The sequence below is a fragment of the Anabrus simplex genome, chromosome 6 (assembly GCF_040414725.1).
Source record: "Anabrus simplex isolate iqAnaSimp1 chromosome 6, ASM4041472v1, whole genome shotgun sequence".
NCBI classification, from domain to species: Eukaryota; Metazoa; Arthropoda; class Insecta; order Orthoptera; family Tettigoniidae; genus Anabrus; species Anabrus simplex.
The window spans coordinates 9,303,088-9,318,657 of record NC_090270.1 but is presented as its reverse complement, the minus strand read 5'-3'; the positions used below and the strand labels follow the sequence as shown (position 1 = coordinate 9,318,657).

Below are 15,570 nucleotides of genomic sequence, written 5' to 3'. Positions count from 1 at the left end.
TGGCTTTGATTGTCGATTTATCGTAATTTAGAAGTATGGAGGTTAATACTGTTAAACTGAATAATCCTAAATGTTACTTTCGTTGAGATTTACCAAAATAATGTCGTGAAATGAACTGCGGAGAGATGGAGTAGCCAAGCTGATATTGAATTTCCGATTTATCTTAATTTAGAGGAATAAAGGAGTATGTTAAGTCCGACTCGTTGGCTGAATGGTCAGCGTACTGACCTTCGGTTCAGAGGGTCCCGGGTTCGATTCCCGGCCGGGTCGGGGATTTTAATCGCTTCTGATTAATTCTTCTGGCTCGGGGACTGGGTGTTTGTGTCCGTCCCAACACTCTCCTCTTCATATTCACACAACACACTACACTACTAACCACCACAGAAACACGCAATAGTGATTACATCCCTCCATATAGGGTTGGCGTCAGGAAGGGCATCCGGCCGTAAAACAGGGCCAAATCCTCATGTGCGACACAGATCGCACCCGCGACCCCACAGGTGTGGGAAAAAAGCGGTAGGAAAAGAAGAAGAAAGGAGTATGTTACATTTACTAATACTGTTAAAATGATTAATCCTACTATCGTCATTAAAACAAACTGCGGAGAGATGGAATAGTCCATGTGAGGAATAACAGTAATTACTTTTAATACTCGTAGCGATGAGATACTTAGCAGAACTTGCCACAATACTTTGTCTTCTAATGTTAATCTTGAGATTAAGAGTCATTGTTCAATTACAGTTTTAAAATTAAAATGCTGCTGTCAGGAAGGGGGCGTGGTCAAAACATAATAATTTTTTTTTTTTTCTACTTAAATATTTGGTGCATGAATAACACAAATAGTTTGACTCAGACATGTAAATTTTAATTTCAATATATATACCAGTAGTTTCAGGTTACAATTCCCATTCATACCTTGCACTAGAATTTTAAATAAAAATTCCGTTCGAAAAAAGTATTTTGAGTAAATACTTGGTAAACTGTTCATTGCGCAGACAATACTTAACTTCATACGTTGGCATTGCTGTCATAACAGTAATGGTTCCTATTAGTCAGTGTTTAATGTTAAAAGTTCAGATTATCTGGAATAAAAGTGTGTGGTGTTGCTGTCATGTGGCAAATATGACTCTGCCTAAAGGATTATTCAATGAAATAAAGTTTAGGGGCAATAAATACGTGAAAATATAAACGGAAAACCGTTTTATATTAGATCAGAGACGAAACTGATCTCGGTTCACGCAAAACTCGGACATTTGTATTGTATAAACGTTAATGCGAGATCAATTCGCACTGTACTAAGATCAACTTTGACTGGAGAAATTTCTCCGATCAAACTCTTTGATCTTAGTTCAAGGAGTTGTTTTCTACTTGAGGTACAAGAACAGCTGATTGTTAATAAAATATTACCTATGTTGTTACGATAAATGGTAAAAAAATTACACTGAAGTCTAACCTCATACATTGCTAGCTATAGTTGTTGTCCGTATATAGGCAATATTATGCTTCTTTTACTGCAGTGTAATGTAATAATTCTATAACAGAACCTCAATAATTTGCTTACGTTATTATCTTATCTCGTTTGTATTTTACAGATGTCTGATTACTCTGATTTCTCGCATATATCTTCTGATCTTTTGTCGGGCTCCCCGTGTGTTCTGTGAAAGAGGAAATCCAATGAGAGAATTGAGGGATAAGAAGTTTAAACTGAGGGATAGCTTGGGAAAAGATACCGTGGAACTGCTAGAACTCGGGTTGCGTGATATTCTAGTTAAACCTTTGTCTCCAATGCACATGTTGCTACTAATGTTGAGATTCTTTGCCACGGGAAGTTTTCAGTTAGTCGTTGGTGATTTACCGCATGTAGACGCAGTGACAGTCTGCAGAGCCATTCATCGTGTATCTGATCTTATTGCTGCACTGAAACACGAGTTTATCAAAATGCCTTCCGAACAAATTGATGTGAAGAAAATTGTGCGTGATTTTTTCGATGTACAACACTTCCCTGGTGTTTATCTCCTGTGGGTGCAACGCAGAAGTTCATGGGAATCGTCATGGATGGTTTTCCTTAAATGTTCAAGTTATTTGTGATGCTCGGTTAAGGTAGCAAGATGGCTAGGATCTTCTCACAATAGCAATATCTTAATTAATTTAAGAGTGCATGTTCAGTTCGAAATAGGAGACATTCCAGAAGGCATAGGCCTACTGCTGGGAGACTGTGGATATCAGTTTCGTTACCTGCTGACTCCAGTACTTCATGCCGAAACAGCTGCAGAGTGACCTTATAATCGAGCCCATAAAGCAACCAGGTCAGCAATAGAAAGAACATTTGTGGTTGTGTAAAGATGGTTGCCTTGTCTTAGTATGGGGCTAGGAGTGAAGTTACTTAGTATTTTTTTTAGAATTTGCTTTACGTCGCACAGACACAGATAGGTCTTATGCCGACGATGGGATAGGAAAGGCCTAGGAGTGGGAAGGAAGCAGCCGTGGCCCCTTAATTAAGGTACAGTGCCAGCATTTGCTTGGTGTTAAAGTGGAGAAACCAGGGAAAACCATCTTCTGGGCTGCCGACAGTGGGGCTCGAACCCACTTTCTCCCGGATTCAAGCTCACAGCTGCGTGCCCCTAACCGCACGGCCAACTCGCCCAGTACGATTTTAACTAGGGCATCCTTGTCCTCCTCAGAAAAATTAGGACGGTCCTTTTTCTGCTTCATTTCAGTAATTTTTTCCTTCTTTCTTTCGCTCGGCACACACAATACGAAGGAAAACATTCACACAGCTCAACGCAATTTGCGATACTCAGCTGTTTCTGCACTCTTGCCAAGCGCTCACATATGAACTGGGATCAAAATTGAACTTTGATTCGTTGATCTTAGATCAGTGTTATACAACACGACACCGGTCTGATCTTAGATCATTTTCTGAACGTAGATTAAAACTGATCTCCAGTCAATGGCGTTTATACAATCGGCCCTAGGTGTTTCAGTTCATCCTTGTGATTTCTGCTTCAGGCATATCTTCACTTTATGCTAGTTGTTCTACAGTGAAACTGACATTTGAAAAGTTGCCTGTACTTTCGTTAATCATGTTCTTTCAAATGAAGAAGCAGAATTAGTGTTAGGGATAAAGTTATCGCGAGAAATTGCTTTGAGCCACTCCTTTCATTTTAATGCTATTTGTTCGGGGCACCGACCTAGAAAGATCTTTTGCCTGTACTTGCACCATATGTGAGGAACCTGCATGTATTTTGTAAATGGCGGAAGTGTAAAATATTGAATGTGAGGAAAGGAACGTTAAGGACGACACACACCCAGTCCCCAGGCCAGGGATATTAATCATTTACGATTAAAAACCCCTGACCCGGCCGAGAATCGAACCCGGGGCCACCGGGTGACAGGCAGACGCGTTGCCCCCTACACCGCGGGGCCGGATGAGCTACTCCTTAGTTTTGTCCTGATCTACAGGAAATTTGTGAAATGATAGTATCCCTTTGCTATTTTTCCTGTTCGAAGTACAAAAAGGCACACAGCAATACATGTTTGAATATTTCCAAATGCAGTTAAAGAAATGCAAATCACTACACTACACAATTAAAAAAGAAGAATTAGCTCATAAATTATCGTTCTTGTTTAGGACGAAGTTACGGCAAGAAATCACTTTGAGCCATTGATTACATTTGTTCTTCTTTGAAGAAATTTTCTGTTCGAAGTACAAAAAGGCGCACAATAATAACACATATTCCAAGATTAGTAATCACAATTTTAAAAATCAAAACACCACACTAGACAATAAAACAGTAATTAGCGCTTAACTATCACTCTCAATAACAAACCCTCAAACACTTCATTGCGAACACATTTCCAACACGTCAGCAAAACAATATAAATGAAACTGGAAATGTGGTTATTTGCGGTATAGAGCTTCCACTCGGTAACTTAGGTGGCCAGCGCTCCAGCAGCATTATGGTGAAACTTTCCTATTTCAACTTTATGCTTGGCTTCACAAGCGAATGTGAGGGATCCAGTTGGCCCTGCAATAACTGACAAAACTGAATTATCTGTATGCTTTGTACACTTCACTTATCAATTAAGTTTTTTAAATTTTCGTTTTTGATTTCCGTGGATTGGTTTGTAATTGAATAAATATGATGTATTTCTCACAAACTTCCAAAATTTTGAAATATTAGTTCTATCTAAAAAGTGTAAACAACAATAGTTATGGAAAAAATAAATTTCAATAATTTTTATCTAAAATATGCAGTGTTTGTTTACATTACTCTGGTGAGCTTATTCCACGGTCTTTGGTGTTACTCTGAACTCTTTGACGGTAAGGAGTAAAATGTAATCCTGTCCTCTTTGTTTTAGTTCACTCGGCAAACTTGGGGGCTCTAAGAACACGTGGGGAGAGGCTCCTCCACCCACTGCTGTGACGAGCGAACTATGGGGAGCTCCCATGAGCAAGTCTCGAGGACCACCACCTGGCCTATCGAACAAGACAAGTGCTGGGAGTAGCAACGGTTGGGGAAGTCTTGGTGGTGTAGGAGGCAGGTCCTCCTCTTGGGGTATCCAGGGCAGCACCTGGGGCTCTACCTGGCTTCTTTTGAGAAACCTAACACCTCAGGTAAGTAACTACCACTTGCGTAGGAAGTCTTTCATTTCCATGCCCTCCATGCCTTCATTCTTTGAAGTCTCAAACTACTTCCTGTTTTTCTGTTTTCATTAGCAGGGTTCACCTGCTAAAGCCCCACCCCTTTACTTGACTTCTGGTAATAAAATTATTTTTGTGATTCATATTTGTCTCTATTTTATGCCCCATCGGAAGTTGCCCATAAGTAAAAAGTAAGTAAAAGTTTTAATCCTACACAACGCACTGGTCTTTAATCGTAAATAAAAGACGTGACTTCGGCTCAGTGGTTCTTCAGTTGAATACCAGTATCTTAAAGGAGCCAGCATATTCTAATCTCCTTATCCAGCAACTCAAGAATTCTTTCTTTAACATCTTTTTAATGCACACTGGACTTTATTCATAAATAAACGACGTAACTGCGACTCAGTGGTTCTTCAATTGGATACCTGCATCTTAAAGGAGCCAGCATATTCCAGCAACTCAAGGATTCCTTTCTATAACATCTTTTTAATATGCACTGGACTTATTATGAATGTCTTTCAGAGAGTTATTTTTTAACATAGTGCTGCATAATATCTCACATGGTACGTACTTTTACGAAACCGCACGTGTCTTTACATTGTTTAATTTCTTCGATATTTTGTGTTTTAATTTTGCTTTAGGCTGACGATGACCTAGTACTAGGTCGAAACTAGTCCCTAATCATTTATGTAATTTAAACTATTTACATTTTGTATTGAAAAGGTGGACCAAAATAATACATTAATTTATTCTACTGCTGCTAATACTGTCACTACTACTTCCGACTAAACTTTCATCTGAATTATACAATATTTCAAGCACGTTACTGTCAGTCAAACAACGGCTGAGCGCGGCGCGTCACACGGACTGATGAAGCTGCAGCGAGACGAAACTGAATGAGGGGAATAACATTTATGACGAAACAATCAACTCGATACATATTTCAGATAAAAGGTCGAGACATCGTCTTTGAAACGAGATATATACCATGAACAACTGGTTCTCGTTTTGTATGACAGAAAGCAGCACAGTGCGCTCGTGGAGAGTTACGAAAATATTACAAGCCGAGAAATAAAGACAAATATAGTAAATAAACCGCTCTCTCAATGTACAAATAGAGCAAGGAACATCGCGTGGAAAGACAAACTTCTCAGACTCTATTTCTTTATTTTATTCTGTGGGAAAGAATGAAGCAAACGGACTTTTCAAAAAAGCAGAGATTAGTGCTCAGACTTACTTGATAAATACTTCTCCGTGCAAAAACAACTTCATTTTAACGATTTTGAATTCTTATTTACAACACTGATAAACCCGAAAATATCTTCTTGGAAACAAAACAATTTGCATATCCTTAACTCGAAATCTCTTCGCGCTATAGCCGTAAATGTGAAACCATGTATGGGTCTATACCACTTATAGAGGTCGGCGCTGAGGGGTTAAATACATATCTCTTTTCAAACTGTGTATACAGTTTTTGGCACCCTCTGTATGTAAAATACCGTAAGAGTTTAGTTTGTACCTTGCCCAGAATTAAGAAAGAATGGTATTTCTGTATCGGTCATGTCCACACTGAGAATGGAATGCACAGTTTTACCATACCGACTACGATAAGAGATATTAATGAATTTATAGACTTTTGTTGCTTTGACCCCGTCAACATTGAGTAATGGTGGGTTTTGTCATGGATTGTCTTAGGTGAAAAACTTTGTGGTCATCAGCCTGTATTGTCCAAGAAATTTCACCAGTATAGGGTGCTTCCAAAGGGGGCTTGAAGCATTAAACTCGATGTATCTCTCTCATGGTTGGTTTTATATGAAAATAGCTCATGTCTATACAATGGAACCTCGATTATTCATTTTCGGAAAGTTTGTTTTCGTGGATTATTCATTCAAATCAATTTGTCCTGCAAGCATCCTAATTCAGTCATGTTGTAAAAATCATGAATTATCTGTTCCTTGAAGAAATGATTTCCCAGATCAACCTTCCAGAAATTCCAGTCTTATGAACGCCAAATCCTCGATCAAGCGTTTGGATCTTGGCATTAATATCCTGTCATTGTGATTATTAGAAAAAAATACTGTACTGGAAAAGCAAACGGCAGTGAACTTACATGAGGGACCGTCATGGCTTCACATTGGGCTGGTATTGTTTAGAGAATCCTTGGAAATCATAAAGCAGAGTGTGCATTTCGACTGTGTATAGGCTGGTTTGATCCTCTGCAGCTCCACCAACAGCCTAGGCATCACTGAAGGGGCGTACTAGGGACTGCTCTACATCAATTGCAAGAAATCAGCTTCATTTCCCATATCAAATCTTACTTTCATTGAATCAATAACAATAAATTTCCACCTTTTTGATACTTATATTTGCTTTAAGCAAATCAATTAATCATTAATGATTTACAGTACAGGCTCGGAGATAGTGGGTTCGAGCCCCACTGTCGGCAGCCCTGAAGATGGTTTTCCGTGGTTTCCCATTTTCACACCAGGCAAATGCCGGGGCTGTACCTTAATTAAGGCCACGGCCGCTTCCTTTCACTTCCTAGGCCTTTCCTATCCCATCGTCGCCACAAGACATATCTGTGTCGGTGCGACGTAAAGCAAATAGCAAAAAAAAATTTTAAAAAGCATTTACAGTACACGTTTTGTTCCATTTGGAACATCCTCAGCTATATTACAATGCTTACAGTGGAGCAGGAAAAGTGGAAGAACAGAAAGGAGAGCAGGAGGCTTGTTAACCACACCCGCGTGACTGGAGTAGGAGGAGGATGTTGATGATGATGAAGTGAAATTACAAAGTATATTATCTTCTTAAAAACATCTTAATTAGTACCTTGTTTTGCTTAAAATCTATGTGAATTTAAAAAATTAGAATAATTAAAATCAATGTGGATGGTTGAATGGGAAGGAAAATGAATTTACTTATTTTAACGTATATTAAAACTATATCTATTCATTTGAACAGATGTTAAAAATTGTTTTTGTTCCCAGCACTTTTTTCACTAAGATGTATGATTTTCTAGTTGTCTACTACTAAAAACGTTTTGAAAATTAATTGTTCTTTGTGACATGTTACAATAATCTTGGCTTCATTGTTGCCTGTCGCATAATGTACCCGCACTTTTTGCTCAATCTTCTACCATTGATGCGCCTCGCAGCTACTACTTTACATCAACTACACAACACAATCTTCTGTCTGAATGCAATGCAATACAGTAGCGTCAGCTGGCGTGGTGCTCAGCACGCAGCAGAGGAAATACCCCTGCGCAAGTTGAATTTCATATGAACTCAATCTTCAAGTTTAGAAACAGATTTCAATTGGATAGGAACGAACAAGGAAAAAGAACTGATAACTACTATTGTGGAGGTCAAGACGGCTATACAAAAACTCCCTTACGAGGTTCAAAATGACTTCAGACGTGTAGTAAAAACGAAAATTCCATACCTTGTAAAAGGTTTAAAAGTCACCCAAAGTAGTATTGAACCCTTTTATGTTTACATTCTTAAATTTTATTGTTTATAGTGGTTAAGTGTAAGAGAGGGCCGTGAGCGCTAACTTCGCCACAAATGTAAGTCAGGAATAAATAATAAAATAAAAATAAGTTTTTCACAATAAGACACCAGAAAAGATCATCAGACTTCTGTAAAGTACTTAAGAATTTTAAGTTAACACCGCATCATATAACATGTTCTTTTGATATCACAGACATGTATTCAAATAATCCAGTAGATGAAACTATAAAAATCATTAAAAATCATTGGAAAGAATTTAGTAAAACACAAACAACTTAGACTTCATTAACATACTTAAATTTGTTGCGGAACACAATTACTTTACTTTTAATAAGAAGATATACAGACAGGAAGGCCTCCCTATGGGAGTTCCTGCTTCTGGCATTTTAGCCAACATTTATCTGGATCATCTTGAACAGACCAAAATAATAGGACAAATAGGTCTTAACCCCTTAAGTGGGTATGACGTCTTTAGACGTTTTCGCGCTGGGCTTCTATAGTGGGTATGACGGCATTAGTGGATCGTAAAATTTATCTTGAGGGTGAAGGCATATGGCGTTTCCATGGAATCTATCGCATTAGTAGATATGTTTTCCACGACATCACGCTGTGTATTGTTTTTTTAAGCTGTCACAGCTTCGTGAAATGTATTCGTTTTGGCGCCTTGCACAAAGTTCCCACGCAGCCATTTGTCGCGAAGCATGGCTTCCAAACGTAAAGTAGATTGGCTTGATTGTGCGGGTGTTTTGACAGTTTTAGAAGCGGAGAGTGAAGATGAGGTTATCTTCTTTTTCTTATGATGATGATGATGATGATGATGATGGATTCATACTGATGAAGAGGACAGTTAAAGTGATCCAGAAAGTGAAAGTGAAGTTGTTTCAGACGAAGCAAGTGCCGCGGACGACGTTCAAAATCTAACTCAGCTGGCTCATTTCGTTGCGAATGGTGTCCCAAGACCAAGGTTTGCTTTTACGGGTGTAAATAAGATAAATATAGACTTTAGTGACGTGCACAATGTTGCAGAATACTTCAGCGTGTTTGTAGGTGATGATATATTCCAGTTATTAGCTGAACAGACTAACTTGTATGCTAGCCAATTTTTAGCTGCTAACCCTAACCTAAAACCACGATCCCGAGCAAGAAGCTGGAAAGACACAAATACTGCTGAAACGAAAACTCCCCTTCTGCAGGGTGTCGTTCACAAACGTGATAGTATAGCTACCCCCTATTTCTCCAAAATTATGTCCGTAAAAAGATTCCACCTGCTTTTGAAATTCCTTCACTTTGCAGATAATTCCAAGTTTGTTCCTCAGATCCACAATAGGAAACTGTACAAAATGCAACTAATCCTCGACCACCTCCATCTATACTCTTAGGGAACAATATGCTCATACACGTGCTAGAGTACAGCCTGAAACTTTGATGAGCATGGCATGTAGCCACATCACATTTGTTGAAAAGAATGATGCGCCACATAACCTACTTCTTGTCCAGGAGATGGTTAAGACCTGTCGGCTGCCATGTCATGTTAGTAGTTGGACCTAACCAGTCCAGACCGATTGCGACATCATCCGAGCCGTACCGTATCGAATCTGTCCCAAACCGGGTACAGAACATTTACCCGTGTTGAATCCGCATCTCTTGCTCAAGCCTCATTTATGCACACACTCTTGACAATTCCTGACAAATTAGTGAAATACGTCAGAATTGCTGCTTTGTGTTGGGTGTTCTTGCTTATCAGACAATGGAATATTTCCCTTCTAGTACCATCTGTCACAGTATGCTTTTACGATTGCATTTAAAAGCTGTAAAGCAAAAACAACAAACCTATGAAGGCTTTCAGCTCTGTCATTTCACAGGTCTGTCTGCCTGACTGTCTCATTTGCACTTGTTATCTCTCTAGCGAGTTTTACTTTTGTCCACTGAAGAATGATGCTGAGAATATAATTTCATATAAACTCCAATAAAAATTATTTTTGTGTGCAACTTAACTTTCTAAATTTTTCAGACCATTCATGAATTTACCTGTTTTGGACTGGGCTGAGTGGCTCAGCTAGTTGAGGCGCTGGCCTTTTGAGCCCAACTTGGCAGGTCCGGTCTTGGCTCAGCCCGGTGGTATTTGAAGGTGCTCAAATACGTCCGCTTCATATTGACAGATTTACTGGCACATAAAACAACTCCCGCAGGACAAACTTCTGGCACCTCGGAATCTAGTTAGTGGGACATAAGAACGTTATTATTATCCGTTTACGCCCACCACCCACATTTGAGCACCAAAATCAACCTTATACAATAAAATCTTCAAAAAATAAGTACATGAAAAAATCAAATAATTATTCCATGTCACTATTGATGTCTGTGAATTTATGATTATGTCCTATCATGTGTTCTTCTTCCATTGCTGAAATCTCTTATGTTCAACAGCATTAACATGTTCCGTATATCTTGTAGCCTAACTTCTTCCTGATTGTTAAGTTGTAAATACCTGACGTATTTTATTCCCAAAGTTATTTGAACCAAAAATTAACTGGTATTGCACTGTCGCAATGAGAATGCAGCTCAAATTCACATCACAAGAATTTTGATACTTCGTAACAATTAGGTAGAACACATTGATACCTAGAGAAATCTGAATAGGGAAGGGGAATCAGGGTTAGGGTTGGCGGCAATAATGAAACCGCGATTCCACACAATCCGTGATGGATCAGATGTTAATGTAATTACTGTGCACATAAAATATAAATGAAAACACTTAACGTGAAGTGGGGACGTGTTACATAGAACTTACTATAACTTTAAAAATAAAAGGTTCAGTCCAACGAAATTCACTCCACATATTCAACTTATTGTTTTTAACCACGCTGAGGGGAAGCAGTGAGGCTACCTCGTAGCTGCTCTATTAGACAGTTCCAAAATAAAAAATAATCCAGCCACTTACTCATGTCACATTCCTCCGCCCTAAAAAGTGGACGCGTGAACTGAGCAATAACCTTCCTATCCACTCAGGTTGTGAGTTTCACAAATAGGAAAAGTCCTCTCGGTTTTAATTACTGCATTGATGGGGTGAAAGTTCCTTTTAGGAATTGTTATGAAGAGACTTTTAATTTTTGCAAATGTATTTCATTAATTGAAGTTGGCACTTTCCAAGCCTATTACCGATTGGTCAGATGATTTTGTATTGTTGAAAATGGTTACGCATGCAACAGTCATGTCCGTCATCAAGTTGTGATATCGCATCATTAAGACATAACAAATGCAATAAAGTATTGAAGGCACCAAGTTGCTTACTTCAAAATCAAAAAACAAACATTGGTGCCCAACAGGACGGCTCTCAATAACCTGAGATGTTAAGTACAAGCAAGATCATGAAAAGTGAAATCCAGAAGTGAAAACAATGCGTCGCAATTGAGGTTAAGCACTGGAGTAAAAATATAACACATCTCGAATTTGTGGAATCATTCACGGATATTGCATTCTTGTTCATAACGAAAATCAGACCACTGAGGCCAACAACTTCCAACGGAGTGCAGCATAAATCAGTAATCAGGTAAGTACGATTCGATGTTACGTACATACAAAGAAGTAAAGACAAGGTTTCAAGATTTACATTCTTCTCACCGCTCACTGAAAGAATCTCCGTGAGACCGTGAGTCTCTTTGACATATACACCATCCTTGCTATACATACGCTACTCTTAGATTCTAGCCTCTTTCCCTTAGTGCATGTTCGTAACATAATAATAATAAGAAAATAATAATTGGAGTCCATTGATCCTCCTGTTGTCATAAATATAAAAGATTCATATTCCTTTGTCATATAACCTCAATTCAGCAACACGATTCCTTTGAATTTATACATAACCTTCACGCAATCCCTTCGAACTTTCACAGCATAGGCTAACCTTAATTTCAATATGTCGCAACTAAACAAATTGAAACAATTGCGTGGTCGAGTAAAGGGCACGTTAACAAGAATAATAAAGTCGATTACAGCTGACATGTCAAACTCGGAGGCGAAGGTTAAAATTTAAAAATGTGAAGAGCTATGGAATTCTTTTGAAGAAGTACAAATGAACATAGAGGAAACTGAGATCACTGATGAAACAGCTGCATTACAGTTTGAAGAGGAATGTGAGGGAGAGCGAGAGCTATTTGAATCTATTTATTTCAGCGCAGTTACACAACAGCAAACGATAATAGATGAAGCAGAGGATGTTCAAAATAATTTACGAGCTCAAATGAACACGGCAGTAAACAACGCCGTTCATCAACAGGAAGTTCAACATCATAACAGAATAATACAGAAATTACCAGAAATTAAATTACCGGAATTTAACGGCGAATTCACAAAATTGTTGCTTTTTAAGAACAGTTTTGAGTCAACCATTCATAATGATACTCAACTAACAAATATCCAAAAATATCAGTATCTGATCAGTCTTCTGTAGGGCAAGGCACGCAAAGTCATTCAAGGTTTTACCATTTCAAAAGAAAACTACACAAGTGCGTGGAACTTGCTTGTAGACACATATGATAATCAAATTATGATAATCGAGACACATCTAGATGAACTTTTCAAGTTTCCTACAGTTTTTAAAGAGAACAAATCTGAATCACTCAGGCAATTACAATTTCATATTCATACTCGCATGGCTTCATTAAAAGCAATGAAGCAACCGGTACAATATTGGGACACATTGGTTATTCATCTAGCAAAGAAGCAGCTGGATTTCATCGAGCAAAGAGACTGGCAGGAAAGGGTGAAAGGCAACACTCCAGAAAAGATGCCAATATTGGATGATTTCTTGAAATTTTTAACTGAGCGTTCCCAATCATATATGCTTTTAAATCATAACAAAACCAAGGCATTGAACACGAAGGCAAATCTGAAGGACGGACAACTTAGCAAGAAATTTGTTATGACGACGTCTCAGGCAAGCTGTAATCTGTGTGGTGGAAGTCACCCCATTTTTACATGTGAAGAATTAATTAAATGATCATTTGAAGACAGAAGAAAACTGCTTCGAGAAAAAGGACAGTGTCATAACTGTTTGAAACCAGGACATATTGCAAGAAATTGCAGAGGATCAAAATGCAAGAAATGTGGACTTCTCCACAACACACTTTTACATGCTCAGGAACATGACAAACAGAAACAAAATGTTAAAGAAAATCAAGTGCCCATAAACCTGTGTGTCGAATCTCAGCATTCACCTGCTTCATTCAATGTGGGCTTGGCGAAAGGAATAACATCACAAATACTTTTGTCAACAGCTTTAATTTATGTGAAAGATGTTCACGGAAGAAGAATGACATGCCGAGCCTTACTGGATCCGGGATCTCAGTCGAATCTAATAAAGGAGGGTCTGTATAAGAAACTTGGTTTACTGAATGTCAAGACAAACACACAGATCATTGGAGTAGATTGTTCCAAAGTGGAAACAAAAAGGATCACGAGAGTACACCTCTCTTCAAGGAATGACGGATTTGAGGTGGAAGCAGAATTTCTAGTTTTGCCAACTATAACAGGACGATTGCCACAGTTGGAGATCAAGAAGGACAAGATTACTATTCCAAAGGACATTTGCTTGGCAGACCCCACATTCAACAAGGCTGGAGACATAGACATATTAATTGGTGCAGGACTTTATTGGAAAATAGTCATAGGTCCACCCAAGAATGAAGCTCAAGGACAACCAGCTCTGCAAAACACCTGATTAGGCTGGATTATAGGCGGTGAAGTTTTTGAGAACAAACAAGGATCAACAACAACATGCATGAAAATTAGCAATCAACAATTATCAGATCAGATGGAGAAATTTTGGAAACGAGAAGCAATTCCGGAGATTCATCATTACACATCAGAAGAAAGAATATGTGAAAGACAGTTCACGGACACCGTTTCGAGAGATACGACAGGTAGATTCATCGTAAGGCTCCCTATTAAGCCAGATGTCATCCTCGGAGAATCAAGAATACATGCACTAAACATACTAGAATCATTAGTCAAGAGATTAAGCAGACACCCTGAACTGAAGACTGCTTATACAGATTTCATGAATGAATATGAAAAACTAGGACATATGAGCTTGAATGAAAGAAACCAAAATCAAGATGTACCAAATTCATACTTCATACCCCATCAACCAGTGGTACGTCAAGATAGTGACACCACAAAGGTCAGAGTGGTATTTGATGCCTCGGCAAAAACATCACTCGGGACATCACTCAATGACAAGCTTATGACAGGACCTAATTTACAGCGAGATCTTTTTCACATTGTACTTAGATTTTGCAGCCATATGTACGTCATGACGGCAGATGTAGAAAAGATGTTTCAGCAAATCCTCATCCATCCTGAAGATCGAGCATTCCAGCAGATTTTAGATTTTGTGGAAAGAGAAATCTTCAGCCCCTGTGAGGATCTGTCAGTTGAATACAGTAACATATGGAACAGCATCAGCACCTTACCATGCCATGAGATGCCTAAATGAATTGGCTACTCTTCATGAAAATTAATTTCCAGCAGCAGCAAAGGCTATTCACGATTTTTATATGGATGACTGCTTAAGTGGAGGAGACACTCTAGAACACGTGATCGGGCTACGGCGGCAAATACAAATATACTCAAGTGTGGTGGAATGCATTTGAGGAAATGGAGGTCCAACAGCAAAGAGATCTTGCTGGATTTGGAGAGCAAAAGCGACGAAGGGACTTTACTGGTTTTAGACAAAGGTGAAGCTAGTAAGACTCTTGGACTCCTCTGGGACTCGGCACAAGATTGCCGTCAGTTTCGAGTTGAGCTGGCAAAGCAGTCGCCAAGATCCAAAAGAGAAGTCGCCTCCAAAATCGCACAGATTTTTATCCACTAGGACTCGTGGGTCCAGTACTGATCAAAGGGAAGATGTTGAATCAACAGTTATGGGTAGATGGATTTGAATGGGATCAGCCATTGTCTCGAGAGCACCTTCAGATTTGGAACGAGTATTATGCGTCATTAGAAAGACTGAACAACATCAGAATTATGAGAAACATAAATCCTGGGAATTGCTCTGGCTCTTTTGATTTGTTTGGATTTAGTGATGCTTCAGAGAAGGCTTTTGGAGCTTGCATTTATGCAGTTTGTCAAACGCAAAGTGGTATCTACATTTTCAATTTACTTTATGCGAAGACGAAAGTAGCTCCTTTAAAAACCATTTTGTTGCCAAGACTCGAATTGGAGGCAGCCCTTCTTCTTGCACAACTTGTCAAAACAACAGTGAGTGCTTTGAATGAAAAAATTGGTCAGATCAGATTATGGAGTGACAGTACAATTGTTTTGGGATGGATCAACACTGAGCCAAGGCTGCTGAAGACATTTGTGGCAAACAGGATTGCAAAGATTCAAGAAGCCACTGATGCAACCACCTGG

General features: G+C 38.9%; 1 protein-coding gene across 1 annotated transcript in view; it reads left to right on the top strand.

Moving 5' to 3' along the window:
• The window catches only part of gw (trinucleotide repeat containing adaptor protein gawky), a 475,910-nt gene that overhangs the window by 439,624 nt on the left and 20,716 nt on the right, over positions 1-15,570 (top strand). The window contains exon 23 of the mRNA XM_067149652.2: positions 4,363-4,618. Coding sequence (XP_067005753.2) covers positions 4,363-4,618 — 256 coding nt within the window. The remainder of the gene's footprint in view (positions 1-4,362; positions 4,619-15,570) is intronic.